The sequence below is a fragment of the Silene latifolia genome, chromosome 7 (assembly GCF_048544455.1).
Source record: "Silene latifolia isolate original U9 population chromosome 7, ASM4854445v1, whole genome shotgun sequence".
Taxonomy (NCBI): Eukaryota; Viridiplantae; Streptophyta; class Magnoliopsida; order Caryophyllales; family Caryophyllaceae; genus Silene; species Silene latifolia.
The window spans coordinates 23,331,934-23,348,286 of record NC_133532.1 but is presented as its reverse complement, the minus strand read 5'-3'; the positions used below and the strand labels follow the sequence as shown (position 1 = coordinate 23,348,286).

Here is a 16,353-nt window from a genome sequence, read left to right as displayed (position 1 = left end):
CGATTTAATGTATGGCGTTAGTTACCCATGCATTCCCGCACCACCACATGGACCATGTAAGCCACCCCTTTCGGGGGCTGCAGTGGCCAAGTGATCATCGCCCCAGCTGGGAGTCGAACCCGGGACCTCTCAACTCCTGCACTTCTACAAGCTTCAAAGTTTAACCCGGCTATCACTAGACTAACACCACTTGGTTCCCATAACAGCTTTTTGTTGTACTTATTTCTTTCAAATTTGTCTACTTTTGTTAACTCTTAAAATTTTGAGAATTTATTTCTGTATCTTTAGAATTCCCAAATTGACATTACCATAAAAGAGCTTCTCCTAATAACACCACCACTTCTCAAGTCTCAACCCTAAACGACAACCCCGTGCAATTTGCACGGACATAAAACTAGTAATTATTCGTTCAAGTACACGATTTACTCAATCGTGTACTCTTTTGTAATATTTCTACACTTCACCCTTTCCTTCAAATTTTCTCTCCTCCTAACCCAAAACATAATTAAGTTCCTCCGAAAATATTTGATTTTGAATCTTAATCTCTTAATAAACCAAAAATCAATTAGTTTATCAGTAAATTACCTAATTTTGTTAGGATTAAATTAATTTAATTGGTATATGGTTTAATTTTTCCAATCAGACTAATTATTCTTAGCAAGAGTCCGGTGGTGCCTAGCGACCGACGAGTCAGGACCGGTGGCGGTGGCAGCGGCAGTAGACGGTAGGGAATGTTAAGAGGTTTGTGAGATTTGTTTCGAAGGAAAAAAGAGAGGGTAAATAAGATCCTACAATAATAATCCAAGAAATTACAATCTCATTTGGGAACAGGGGAACGCCAAGCAGAGGAACAAAGCGAAGCACAATTCATCTACCATCCCTCGTTCTTGAATATAGATAGAAAACGAGATCAATGACACAGTTTCGACTACTAGTACTGCCAACCTCACGATTTGGATTGGCCTAATCAACATTAGCAGCTAACACAATAAAATCCAGCAGCTACTAAATATAAAGGACAGTCATTGTTATAAACCCGCACCAAATACATCTTAGAAAACAGCTAATATCCCATTACCCTCGTCATACCATAGGTATCATTTCCTCGCATTCACGCTGGACTAACATCTCCAGTTTTCACAAAACAAGTCGAATCCACACAGATTGGTGACATGGCATCAAAAGCAGCAAAATAACCACCAACAATTAGCACTTCAGCCACTTCCAACATGCTCTCAACGCCCTCGTCCACCAGCTGTCAAAAAACATACGAATAAGCATGACAAACGAATATGCATTATTAAACTAGGTATGGTGCAAATTTCAGTAGCTAATGTCGTGCCATATCTAGACACTTACGAGTTTTAAACTTCAACACATGTTAAAGGGGCTAAGGTTTAGACTTGGCAATCAAGTGCTCAGAACGGGTTTGGGCCAGGACATTTATAGTGTGGGTTGTTTCAAGTTAAAGTTATCTCATTCCAGCGATGATGTGATGATGTATCGGATATTTTTTCAAATTAGTTATCGGAAGTGTTTTCGAGTCCATTCGAGTTTGTGGATGGCGTCAACCCAGGTGCGGGTGAACTAGATCATACTTTTTACATTTAGTGTGTTTTCCTTGCCAAAAATCACATTATGGAAAGTAAAATCATACCTTTTCCACTAGGCTTCCCAATAGAAGCACCACGGCCTCGGCCTCCAGCACCTTTACCACCATCATCCATACCACGTCCAATGCCTTTCTGCTGCCTTCCAGGACCTTCTTCCCTACCTCTTCCTCTTCCACGTCCTACCCCAGGTGGCCTCCTGTCTGAAATAAACAAAAACATTGATTAAATATGTAACTGAACCACAAAGTTCAAAAATATGGCACTTAAACTTATGTTGATTATTCAAGCGACCAAGTCATTGGAGTGTGTCAAAATTGAAAATTATAAGAATTGCTTCCGTGAAAGACTGAATACAAATGATCGCAGACAACATAAGTGTTTTCACCAAGAAGGTGTATGTTATAAGGCCTGAGCATAACGTGGAAGAAGCTATATTGCTTTCAATAGTTGATTTTTTTTGTCTTTACAGTAAAAAGGAGAACATGGAAACAAAACGGTATGCCCAGTAACATGCATCAAAGATTCAAAATCAAACTAAGAAAATGTTTGCTCCAAGTTATTACGAAGAAATCATAAGTAACACCCAATGATCGTAAACATGTACCTGAACGGATCTTCTCCTCTTGCACTTTATCAATGACCTAAAAAGCAAATCCAACACAACACATGCCATTAGGCAAACATATACTAATTGAAGTATCCTGACGACAATAATAAAGAAAACACCAATGTTTTCAATTGCAGTAGCCCAATGTCTCTTAGCCTTCATCTAGTAGAAGACTGTCTAATAAATTAAAGCAATGCTAGTAATCTGGGGCCTACCTAATCATGTAAACACGTGTAATGGGAGCCAGAATCCACAAATACTGGTCGCATATCTGGGTCAGGGGTCTCTAATGGTAGAGAAATTACTCATCTATCATATAATCAATTCAAACTGAAGAGACATTCAAGTGAACCGGCTCGTTATGTAATAACATGGTAGTTTAGATTCTTTAGAAATATTACCAAAACGCTAATCTATAGCAGATGTTAAAAGGCCAAGGTATCACAGAATGAACCCAAACATCAAAAACAGAATACTTAAAGTAAGTAGCTTTTGTCACAATCACAGCCCATCAAGAGACACTACGCATAAAAGACAATGCAAATGCAACTATATAAAGAACCTGATCATCAGCACTTAAAAGAAAATATTAGAGATAGTACAAGTAAAAAGACATGAATACACATCGTGAGGACCACTGCCCCATCCCATCTCCAACTCAGGAGCGCTGGGTTGGAATTCTCATATCCACCGAGGAAGTTTTAACCCTTAACCTCTGCCCAACTTCAATGGGTTTTTACTCATAGGGAATAAAATGCACATTGTTTTAGACTATCACCATCTTATGTTCTTTTATCCTTAATATTTTCAATAACAACAACAATAACAACATCATAACCTTAATCCCAAAATGATTTGGGGACAACTGACATGAATCATCCTTTAGAACCGTCGGACTATGGGTGTTGATCGCACACCTCAAAATGGGAAAATATAGAAAAGGAAAAGTGAACAACAAAAGGGGAGTGAAACATAATACAAAAGTTAAGGTAACTTGTAGGTTTTAAAATCGAGGTCCGGGTTTCTTTTATAAAAACTTAGAATTTAAATCGAGAGTAAAGATTAAAACGATTTTGAAAACCAAAGTACAACTTAAGGTCCGGAATACCTTAAAAGTGAACCAAGTATTAATATATAAGAAAGTTGTTGGTAAAAACATGTAAATCCTTCATATTTTCAATGCTTTACAAAATTCATTCGCAAGTAAAGCAACTAAACATTTTACAGGAACAACCGAACAACAGGGTAGAATGAACCCCAAATTCCCAAATAGATAGCCTTTCATCTTTCTGCACCACCCTTGATACATTCTGAAAGTGACTTTAGAAGCACCCCATGACCACCCCATACAGGATTCATCAAAAGATCCAAGTAATGACAAAACATGAAAAGTCGCGGTTTCTATCTGTATCACCTTTCATAAGCAACAATAACATCTATTACAGAACCAGAAGCCTGTCACTATTTCCGATAGCCTTCAACTTCGAGCAAACTGGCATTCTGTGCGGGGAGATGCGCCTCAAGAAACTCTTCAAAAAATGTGACTGAGATTCTGATTATTTTCACACAACAATCAAGGCAAAATCATCTTCTTCTATTGTTGTAGAAGCTCTTCCTTTTTTAGTTTCATCAAGCTGTGTCAAACTTGTATGGAAGAAAGAAAGCGGAGCTGCTAGAACCGTAGAACAAGATGAAATTACCTTGATTGTCAAGAGAATATAATCAGAATTCCAGTCACATTTTTCTGAAGAGTTACTTGAAGCGCATCTCCCCACACAGGATATCAGTTTGCTCGAAAGAGAAAGTGAAATTACCTTACAGATAACAGATTTAGAAGTTGGTGCAAATGGTAATACTGAGTACCAGGTGGGAAATGCTGCACTGCAAAGTATTGACAGCAAAAAAACTGATCCCGGTGACCCATTAGTTTTTTCTTCGGAAAGGAGCAAACTTGGACATTGGAATTACGTACTGACGGAACACCTCCCAGAACAAAGATCACAAAAACATCAACAAGACTAAAAAGCTCATGAACTACCACATGAACCAGCTAAATAAATAATAGAAAGGAAACTCTTGTCACTCCATTTTAATCTAGAGAGTCTTGTACAACGGTTTCATTGGCGTGTCTCTAAGCCAAGACCTTGTGTGTTCCTCATTTAATTGTAAGATTAATAGGCTGGCCTTACATACAAGACCGACTCATATAAGGCATTGTGATTAAACACAGCAGAACCAATTCCCTTCCCTACCCCCAAGCACACACTAAAATTGACACGAAAAAACACCACTAAAAATCCTGTTATAAAGCATATACATAATCAGTTCACCACACAAGCAAGAAAGACTGAAAGACTAACCAAGATTATAAGAATACTTAGGAAACTATACCTCATCGGGAACTCGAAGATACTTGATAGTGTTCCCCCTGATATAACATTCAGGCATTCTCCAAAACCGGTCTCCGTCCTTCATTCAAATATCAAACATCGACTATATTAATTTCGATGCCCAGTAAAACATTTATAAGATAAAATATCAAACAAGGAAAAGAACCCTAACGACGAAAACTTGAAATTACCTTAGAAGTACAGATAACTTCACGAAGATGAATATTCATCCAAGTATCACAATTTACCAAATGCCCATTATATGTCTCTCCATTCTTCAATTCTACCAACTATCATTTTCAAAAAATTCACATAAAAACCCCAAATTATAAATCGAATACGACACAAACTTGAGCAACAAAAAGATCAACACTTAGACAAAATTGGATAAATTTAACAGTAAAACAGTAAATATAGGAAAAAGGGTAATTGGATTTCTTACCATAGGGTGACCTTGAGCGGTCTTCAACAGCGATAGAGGAAGCTAACAAAGAACAAAATCAAAATAAAAATAAAATATAAATATAAAATTAAAGCATGATTTGGGAAAATATATAAGCAAAGTAAATAATTAGTACATAAAGTGATAGATATAGTGAAGAGAAAAGCAAATTACCATAGTGGATTAGAGTAGAATTAGAGATCTGGAAAAGCGACGAAACCCTAATTTCGGCGATCGAGTTAAATTAATTGAAGACCGGCGACGGGAAATTGGGGAAGAACAGGAGAGAGAATGGGGGTTAGTATCGAGCAAAGCCATATTAATGCGGAGGGTATATATATGGAAATTTTGAAATAATTTTAATTTTCTCATATACCGTGTCCTGAGTTTTTTTTTTTTTTCCTAAAAAAAAAAATTAAATGATTTGAAAGTAAATAAATTAGACTTGATTTTTCCTTTCCAACTATAGTTTAAAATTGTTTAATCCATTTACACCATTTAGCTGAAAAGAGTTGAACTAAACTGAAAAAAAAGTTGAACTGAATTAAATAAAGCTTAAATGAATTAAATAAAGCTGAACTGAACTAAAATAAGCTGATTCAGCTGAAATCAAGCCCAAAACATCATGATGCTGAAATGAATTGAATAAAGCTGAATTAAACTAAAATGAGCTGATATTAAGTCCAAAACAACGTGGCCTAATAGTGTTTAGTTACGTGCTATTAATTTGTGTGCTTTTGCGTACTAGTTTATATATGTGTTTTTTTTTCAGAGTTTTTTCACGTTTAAAAACGGTAAGCGAATTTTGGGAATTTGGACTAATGGTGTCCTTGAGTTTCCATGTTTAGTAGTATGAATTTTAATAGGAAATGATGTTTTGGAGCACATCGTCTTCTTGTATAAATGAAAGCGAGCAAGGCGAAAGCTTTAGGCGAGATTTAAGAATGTTAAATGTGGTTCTAGACTTTGTGGAGCCTCGGCGATCTAAGCCAAGCTATCTCGACCAAGGCTAATGGGTTAGACGAAAATCTTAATGTCAGCTTCATAAGGAATGACATCATTCTAACAGGGATATATAATGAAGTCATCAAGTTGCCTATCACTTGTTTGCGACCAAAAATTGAAGAAGTTGAAATCTATAAGACCAAGACTTCGTTTGCCAAGACATTTCAGGTACCTAATTTGTTAAAGTAGCTTATTTGACCAAATTTTAGGTACCTTATTTTTTTGTAAGCGTTTGACAAATAGCTTATTTAATTAAATAAGCTACCCGAAATGAAATGCTACCTAGAGTAGCATTTGAGATTTCAGTTACCTGATTCAGTTACAAATAGCTTATTTAATTAAATATCTTTTTACGTCATTTCATCAAAATCAGTTATCTTTTCAGTTAATTTGTCAAACATTTTTTTATATAATCAGCTATCTTATCAGTTCCTAATTTTCAGCTACCTTATCAGTTAGTTTTTCAGTTTTTAGCTACCTTTTTAGGTTTTAGCTATCTTTTCAGTTAGTTTTACCAAACAAAACCTTGGTTAGAATAAAGAGTTCCCCATCGAAATAATCTTTTCATGCTACTCATCATATTCTGCATTGGCCGAACTGACCTGAGTAGGTTCCCTTAGCCCACAACCAATTTGCGTTTCTTTTTCGATTCTAATGCAAGGCTATAAATACCTCTTTATGTAAGGCGTTTGGGCACAAAATCTTAGTTATGAGCTTAGAATTTTACTTAAACCTCCTTAAATCTTCATTAATTTTCCCTTAGTTGGGCGTAAATTTAGTTGAAGTTAATTTGTTTCCAATGTCTACTGGTTTGTATTGAAGATGGAAGACCATATTTTCCGGGTTATTGCAATTTTACAATCCTTTTCCTATTTAATCTCAAGTGTCGGTAAAAGTTATGTCTATTTTCATGAAAATAAAACCGCTAGTAATTGAGACTTAGAATATACTCCCTCTGTCCCGGTTATTTGTTGTCCTTTGGTTTTGGCACAAAGACCAAGGAAAGAGGAGAGGGTGAAGCAAAAAAAACCACATCCAACCCTATTGAGCCCGTTTTTGGACCTTCGAACAATTTGAGGTCCAAAACAAAAACCGTCTAAGAACATGTGGTATTTTATGGCCTAGGATCCTTCTTTGGAGAGTTTGGAGCACTTTAGCTTAGGATCTTTTATCTTGGAAGGGCTTGAATCATATTCAAACAACAGAAACAAAACCGGGTGGACCATGGATACACGGTTTGCAATGTCAAGTACAAGGGTCGCTTTCAAGCTTCCCAATTTGTCCAAGACAACTTCTTGCCTCCTTCTTACATGCTCTAGCTCTTATGCACTCTTTTTGCTGGCCCATGTGAAGCTTCCAAGCTTGTTAAATAAGCATTGTCCTATTAGTTTACTTTCTTGTTTTTTCATTTGAATTTCAACTTGTTTAAGGCCTTGGGGCCACTTTTGTACCGGCATTTCTAGGGTCTTTTGGACCGTTAGATTCTAGGTTAGATGAATGGTGATGATTGCTTGGCCTGGTCTATAAAAGCAAGGCTTTCCTCATGTAAAATTCAGATTTGATGAATGATAAACAAAAGTTAGAAACTTTGCTTTCTACTAATCTTCTTTACTTAGTGCTAGCTAGAAAACCCTCTTTTGCTTTGTGCTTAGAGTTGAGTGATTCCATTGCTTAGTGCTTGGATTCCTCTTAGACTTAATCTAGTGGCTTAATGCTTAGATTAAGTCATATCCCAAGTCACTTAATTCTAATCATACTTGCAATTCAAATTCGTGTGTTTTCAATTAAACCCGCGGTCGCAAACAGTTCATTCGAGTGTTCAAATTCAAGTCCTCAAAGTTTCTGTCCAAAATCGTATTACTTATGTTCATTTCATCACTTTAAATCACAATTAAACAGCCCGTTTACTGTCCAAATCGAGTCTTATTTGCCCAAAAATCGAGTCATAAGAGTTTTACTTCAGAGGGCCAATTAGTAAATGACATGTGGACCAAATTGAATGTGAATATGGCCAAATTGTTTATCAAATGCAATCCTAAAATAGAAAGGACAACAATTGACTGAGACACCCCAAAATAAAAAAGGACAACAAATGACCGGGACAGAGGGAGTACTAGCTTAGCCATTATTGACAAATACCCATCTATAAATATAATTAAAAGCCTCCCCTAAATTGAGTAATAAACTCCACCTAGACAAAGCCACGTAGACTTGCAAAAAGCCACGTAGGACATTCTATGTAAACGTCAGCCTCTAATTATTGACACGCAGACATGTTTTCCACTCACACTGTCCTCTATCATCTATAAATATTATTAAAAGGGTAACCATTAAAGGCCACGTAAACTTGGACTAAATGCCACCTTGGTTTACGAAAATCTCACATCACCACCTTAAAAGCCACGTAGACATGGATTAAATGTCACCTTGCATTACAAAAATCCCACGTCACCATTTTCACATACCGTGGACTTGGCTATCGTTGCCTACCCACAATCGACATATACCATGTTTGCCCGTCATTTCTTAACACCAACTTTCTTACATTCTTAATCCCCTCTAATCTAGCTTCTTTTAGCCAACCCACATGAATTTACTACTTACACAACCTCCAAAATATCATCTTCCCCCAATTTGACCTTCACACAGTTGCCAAAGATGGCCAGTTCGGAGAGTCCTCTCGGCGCAGCCGTTGGTTTAGGATTCTATTCAGCCACAATGTGACATGGAAATAATTCGTTATGACACAACATTAATTTAATTCACTCATCTATACATACAATAATATATAAAAAAAAAAAAAAAAAAAAAGGTATGTAGAGCATCTAAGTAAAGGACATGTGACATCATCTCATGCTAGCACTAAACTCTTTTTACTTATGTCTACATAAACTTCCATCTTCCATCTTTATCTATTGTTTAATTATGTATTTACATTAGTATAAGTTCAAGAGAATGGAAAACTAATTAAGAACTCATTAATCACATAGTTAAAGAATCTTTATATTAATTTGACAAATTTTAATCTCATAAATTCATATAGTTAATTTACTCATTTTTATGTTTTAATATTAGGGAAGGGGAAGAGGCGTATCAAAACCTTTAATGTCTTAAAAAATGTATAAATGTACAAGTTTTCTCCCTCTTTCAATATCATATTCTCTTTGCCAATATTTTTTTAATTAGTTTTTTTTTTAATTAATATGTTTATATTTCCATATGCTAATTTAGGTTGACGAAGTTATATTTATCATTTAAAATGTTTTAATATTCAATATAGTATTATTTTACAGTTCAATATATAATTTTTTTGTATTAATTAGTTTTTTTTAATTGGTGTATTGTCGATATGAGATTTTAAGTTACTCATAAAAGTGTTTGGATTTGCAGGTTTACTTGCGTCAAGAGTTTCCACACTTGCAACTAAGCATTTGATCCATTTGGCCCTCATTTAGGTTAATATTTTTAGTTTGATTAATTTGATTGCCACTAACAAATGCTAAATTTTGAGAGTTTCGTTTAAGCAAAAACATGTGTATACATTCATGTTGAGGTTCTACTTAAAATTCCATTGTAACAATGCGAAAGTGTAACAATTCTCAAACTATGATAACAAATGACTACATCAACTAAGGGTATTTTCTTATTATATATGTGAGTAATTAATTTAGGTGATGGTTTATGCTCTTGTAACTTTCATTCCCTTATTCATGACTTCCAATCTAACATGTTTGGTTTATTATAGCTTTATGTTTTCCTATTCTTTTCACTTGGTTTTTAATTTTCTAATACATTTCATGTAAAATATTCAATTTTATAAACAATGTCTTGCCATTTAAGTCAAAGTATTTGTATTTTTAATGAAGTTTTGAAACATAAATTGGTGATTATTCATCAAGGTGAATTTTGTCGTAAACTTGACTTTGTGATATTCATTGATATTTATATGTTTATCATTCTTAGATATATATATAAAAAAAGTGACTCTTACTCAACAAATATGGTGGATATTAGTGCTTATTGTTGTTTGTTTCTATTAGCTTTTCATATTCTATCAATGGACAAATATTTGTAATACATATGAGCAATAAATTAGGCCAATTTCGTACCTTATGAATTTTGGAAATTTTAACCCTCTCACGATTAATTTTTCTCTATTATCCCAACTTAAATTTTCAAATCACAATTGTTGTAAATCATCGATATTAAGATTGTTGGTTGTAAATAGAAAAAATAAGAGAAAATAATTTCTATGAACATACAAAAAAAAAGAATTAGTTTTGTTGCCAAGTAAGATGAGTTACAAATGCGTATTTTACTACATTTCTCTTTGTTTATTACAATTTAAATGTTGGAACAAATTAAATAACACTATTAAACCAATTTTATAATATAGAAGTCTCACGAATTATTGGTAGTTATAAATTGGTATTCATAAATTTTGACATAATTGCATACAAAATTATTAATGTATTCACCTTTTAATTAATTATTCATGCATCTCAACAAATACCATGATGTAAACTAGGGATGGCGGGGAAGAGCATAAAACGGTTGACCAAAGGATCTGAATGATGACAATTTAACCTTGGCGAGATCTACAAAATTCTCGGCAAAAAATGGGACTAGCAATAGAGAGAGCAAAAATGAAGAACGACTGTTGTTTTGTGTTGGTTTCACCGACAGAGATACAACCAAATTTTAAAATGAAAGCGGAAATTCAAAACCGGGTTAGTTCTCATAGGTCATAACCAACCAAAAAGCAGAAAAAGAGAAAATAACGACAAAAAAATAAAACCAATTGGGCCTCCAAAATGGACAAAAAACGGGAAAAATGAAAAATCGAAACAAAGCTTACAGAAGGAAACCCAACAAAGAAACTTAAAACAAAAAAACCCGTGATTCTCACGGGTCCCAAAACTAGTTCTTTATTTGAGTAGCAAGTACAACTATAGCCGGTTTGTGAGTCATTCAACAACTTTAATAACTTGCAAATCAAAACAATAATCCTTATTACATTAAATTTGCAATAATATTAGATACAAGATAATAATTAACAACCATTATACAAGAACACCATAAAATAGAGATACATCATCTTATATTTTCTGGTCTTAAGATAAGACCGTTTTAAGAAAGACCTATTCCGACTTTCAAGATTTACAGAACTCCAACACACTTAATTCAGCAACATTACCAATAATTGTAATGCCTTTAAATCCAACAATTGTACCTAAATCAACAAACTCTTTGAAAGTTCTCAACCTTCCACCTGGATTCTTGATCATCAAATAAGCATCTATTTCACTAACAATTTGTGCAACATTTGTAGCTTCAGGTTGATCTGGGACTATTTCTTCCATTATGATTACCTTCCCATTATTTGGTATCGATTTGTAGCAATTTTCCAACACTTTTATGCAATTTTCATCATTCCATACTTGGAGAACCCACTGAAATTATTTCAATGACATGTTATGTGAAATTCAAGTTGTATCAAGCTAGTGTACCACGTCACCATACATTACAGTTAATGACAAAAGTAGAATCCGAGTGTTATTAAAAAAATCATTCTCATCGGTTAGGGTACACCATAAAATACTATAAAGGTATATAAGAGTTAGTTGATTATTTTATACGGAGTATTTACTAATGAAAATTACTGAAGTAAAAAAAAAAAAAAAAAAAAAAATTGAAGTTGGGGAATTAATTTGACCTTTAATAAAATGGCGTCTCCTTGAGGAACACTTGAAAACATATCTCCACCGATGTGATGCACTCCTGCATTTTAACCAATAATCAAAAACTTATTTGAAAGCATTTATTTGAAAGCACGTGGTACTCTCTTCATCCCAATTATTTATTATTTTTATGTTTTTTTGTGAGCGATATTTTATTTAAAGATAAACAAATACAGAGCTGTAAATATAATTTGGACAAGCGATTATGTACTATAGATTAAGGTGATTACAAATCAATTTGTCTGGTAAAAAAACATATTGAGACTTTTTTTAACATATTAAAGACTTCTGGCATGTTTAAATTTTAAATAGTTTTAAGCATCACCGAATAACACGAACTCTAGATCGATAATGGTAATGACTACACTACGTAAAATAATTACCGGGATAAGGCTCGGCTTCACGTATAACATGAGGCAAGTCGAAATTGAAGCATCGGATAGATGGATATTTAGCGACAATAATCCGAAGCATATGTCCAAGACCACCACCCACATCTACCAATTTGTTAATTCCCTCAAAAATATGGTATTCTTCGAGTAATTTTAGGATTGTAAAACTAGGTTGCTTAAACATTGCCTCATTGAAAACATGGTTGAATTTTAGGTCAAATGTTGGATATTCATATGCATGCATGCCATGCACCTTGTTGAAAGGGATCCCTCCTTCTAACACCGCTTCCTTTAATTTGCTCCTGTTAATTATTCAACAACTGGTAAGTCATCAATCCACCTCTTTTAAATGTTTATTTTTTAGCAATAATTTGTCACATCATAAACATAAATATTGTTTAGTCAATCGCAAGCATATTTTCTTTACAAAATTTAACTGTTTGAAAACTCGATTTTTAGTAGTTAGGTATTTTTAAGATCTATTTACTAAGTTTACCGATATATCCATTTGCAAATCGGCCCTCTATAATGGATGAATTGCTCTTGAGTTTTGGATTGGGGTGCACATCATGGAGGACACTTTTACCCTACACTTTGGAGGAATGGCTAAACAATTGGACAACATTAAGATCATGGAAGGAGAAAAGGATTATGCAAAGGAGGCTTGGTGCGTGATACTAGTACGCAAGTTTTTCGTGTTGAAAAGGATGAAAAGGATGGATTTTGTTTTTGTACTCGTTTTGTTATATTTCTGCTTCTTGTGAATTTTCTGGGACCCTACTCTCTGTAGATCTCTGGGATTTTATCCCTTCTATTAATCAAAAAAAAAAAAAAATATCCATCTACAATAATAGGTGGATAACATTATAACTCAGACCAACCCAACCTAAAAATTAAGTTTACGGATATACTAGTGTTATTTTTAAAAAAACGAGAGATACCATGTATAATTTAAAGAAACACAAGTACCTCGTAGAAAAACCTTAATATTTTATTTAATTTATGAGATTTTCTAACGTGTATCTGAGGTACATATTCTTAGTACATGTTAACAAACCAAATGAAAAAACATTTTCAAGAATATTTCATTACAAATGATGGCAATACTTTTAATCTTTCCCTTTCTCATTAGAGAATTATAAAAATATGTCAATTAGAGTTTGTGTAAAAAGATACTCCTTCCGTTCTGGTCAATTGTTGTCCTTTGATTTTGGTACAAAGACCAAGAAAAGGGGTGGAGGCCAATTACTAATGACAAATGGAATAAATTGAGTGTGAATGATCAAATTACTCATCAAATTCATCCTTAAAATAGAAAGGACGACAAATGGCTGAAACACGCCAAAATGAAAAAGGACAACAAATGACCGGGACAGAGGAAGTACTATCTATTTTCCATTTAAACACATATATTTAATTTTTTAAATCCGTTTTTTATTACTCGATTATTTGTATAAAACGATCTTACATGAGCCATGTGACAAGACCAATTGTTGCTTCTCATATACAGTAGTACTTACAATATACCGCGCGCTTATAATTCTTACAACCTGATTAATTAAACGTGACATTTTACACATTAATGATTAAACCTCATCATATAAATTTAGAAAAATTATTTATCATAATTGATATGAATTAATTAAATGGTTAAGTTATGTAAGTGTGAAACCCTTCTTACCAACTTGCTTGAATAACCGGGTCAATATACAAGGCAAGAACAGGCCCAAGACTCTTCCCATTTTCATCACCAACAAAGAACTTCGAAATCGGACTCAACCCGTATCGTCTTTCGGAACCACCATCATTGGTGGGCCAAATTGTGCAACTAACCATAGAATGAGAAGCAAGTAGCCTAAGCATACGGTCCAAAAACATTGGTGCATCAGGGTTCCGACAACCTGAAAGCTCATTCGATATCTCCTTAACGGTTAGCCCGTTTCCATGACCCGTTTTCGCTAAGATGTCGAATACGTTAAGCTCTACGGCTGCATGGAGGACCATGGGCAAGAAACTTGCTTGTATTGCATGAAGTGCTGAAAGATAGTGATTAATATTATTATTATCTTCATTATCACTTTCTTTCACAAGGTAATTATTGGTATTAACATTGTTAATTACCGCGCCGGTATCCATTAATTATTGATTGGTATATTTGATGAAGAATTTAATTAAATTAGGGTTGGTTTCAATAGCTAGGGTAATACGTACGTATTTATAGAGCATGCATATTATTAGTTGTATACCATGTGCATAGGAGGTACCGTGTTTAATGTTTTAGTTTGAACTTTGAAGATCAATATTCAATCAAAGCGCCTTGCTTGTGACGGGCTAATCCCGTCACAACCTGAAGACCTCTCACAAAAAGGGAGAGGGGATAAGGTGGGGCACTCCCTATGTGCTTCCCCACTCACTTCTCATGGGTATTTTGTGAGAGGAAATGGTATCCGTCACAAGCTTGTGACGGATATCGCCGTCTTCAATGAGATTTTGTGATATTCAATAACGTAGGTCATAATCAAGCAATCGTTTAATGGTTTATGATGATATTTATTTTAATAATTAAATGTGTATCTAATTATATATCGATATTTTTCCAAATATTCAAATAGAGACAGAGACTCATTATTCTTTAATTTTGAATCGTGATGGAATAAATGAAAATTGTTGTTCAAAGTAATTGCGCCTCTTTCATCGTCTTGGCCCTTTGGTCATTCGAAAGCAGTAAAGTTGTGTATGTCTGATCCCTACTATCCCGTAATTTAAGGGAACCTTTGAGACATTGGTAATTTTATTATTGTTAATTATATATGTCTAGACTAGATGTAACGGCCGGCATGGATCTTAGAACCTACGATTCTAACATGATCGCTTGTTTAGTACGTAGTATATTGAATTGGTGTTGTGATTTTGTTAGACTGAATCAACATTCAATGTCTTACAAACTAGAATTCCAACTTTCGTAAAACTTCTTGTGTGCTTTGCTGTGCAGGGACCAAGTAACAAGAACAACGAAATAATGGAAGAACAGATTTTCCCAATATCATAAAAATGGATTTTTTTGAACATGTGCGAAAGCAATTATGGGAAAAGTTAGACCTAAATCAGAAAATTGTAATAAGACCAGCGACATTGGCCGATCTTGGGGTAAACAATAAAGGGGCGAGATTGTAATAATGAATTTATGTGAATACTTAAGACACAATTACTAAGGTAAGGGGTACTAAATGAAAATTTTATACTACAGGGAGTGGGATAAGCTGGGCAGCTCTCAACATAACTAAGATCATCCACTGAAGACGGACAGGTCTATAACATTCAAATTCGACGGACACTTCTAAAGTTGGTGTTATTGTCTCCTGTTTCTACGCCTATATGATCGCTTTCAAGTTTGATCCCTTTGATTCTACATTTCTACGTAAGATGACAAATACAGATCGTACATTCGTATTCTGCATTTGCTTCCTTTTGTGTTACTAGGATTTGACAATTTTAATATTATATATGTTGACATATGTATTAGAATTGTTATTAAAAGACCCCTAATAGGGATGGCAGTGGGTCGGGGACCCGACCCAGATTCTGAGGGTCGGACCCTAATGGGTCGGGTATGGGTCTTATTTTTTCAGACTCAATGGGTATGGGCCGAGTATGGGTCTTAAGAAAATATTTCGGGTTCGGGTTCGGGTCTAAGTTATGAGACCCATACCCGACCCTTAAACCCTTTATTTAAAAAAAAAAAAAAAAAATCACAACTTTTCTGAATTCATACTGGCAGACCGTAGAAACCAAAGCAACTAAAGTCTCTTTCTCTTCCCTTATCCCATAAAGTGATAAAACTCAATCAAACTCTTCTGACAATACCACCACTCCACCACTGACACAAGGAAAGCACCACCACAACACTGATACGCGACTGGCAACCACCTACCTCTCTAATAGGCGGCGACCGACAACCACCATTAACGGCAGCCAGCGACGGTCAGATGGAAACGGCTATCAAGTATGGTATATATTTTAGGGTTCCGGGTTTGATTCTTTTACATGTATTTGGAGGTAAAATTAATTTAGCTCTTCTTTGTCTTTCTTAATCTCTTTAGTATGTATATTGGATTTGGTAGTGTACAATAGAGATTAATAAACTCATAATGTTAAAGTAGTAT

The 16,353-nt window shown here is 34.5% G+C and overlaps 2 protein-coding genes across 2 annotated transcripts; both read right to left on the bottom strand.

Moving 5' to 3' along the window:
- Positions 1–847: 847 nt before the first annotated feature.
- On the bottom strand, positions 848–5,362 carry LOC141591944 (sm-like protein LSM4). The gene is made up of 7 exons (XM_074412461.1): positions 5,227–5,362; positions 5,053–5,094; positions 4,802–4,900; positions 4,612–4,689; positions 2,218–2,254; positions 1,658–1,813; positions 848–1,255 (listed from the first exon to the last, which is right to left on the bottom strand). The coding sequence occupies exons 1-7, from the start codon at positions 5,227–5,229 to the stop codon at positions 1,236–1,238; spliced, it is 435 nt and encodes a 144-aa protein (XP_074268562.1). The 5' UTR covers positions 5,230–5,362; the 3' UTR covers positions 848–1,235.
- Positions 5,363–11,210: 5,848 nt separating this feature from the next.
- On the bottom strand, positions 11,211–14,326 carry LOC141589869 (cathecol O-methyltransferase 1-like). The gene is made up of 4 exons (XM_074410492.1): positions 13,872–14,326; positions 12,182–12,492; positions 11,774–11,838; positions 11,211–11,510 (listed from the first exon to the last, which is right to left on the bottom strand). Exons 1-4 carry the CDS (start codon positions 14,324–14,326, stop codon positions 11,211–11,213), a joined length of 1,131 nt encoding a protein of 376 aa, XP_074266593.1.
- Positions 14,327–16,353: the final 2,027 nt, after the last annotated feature.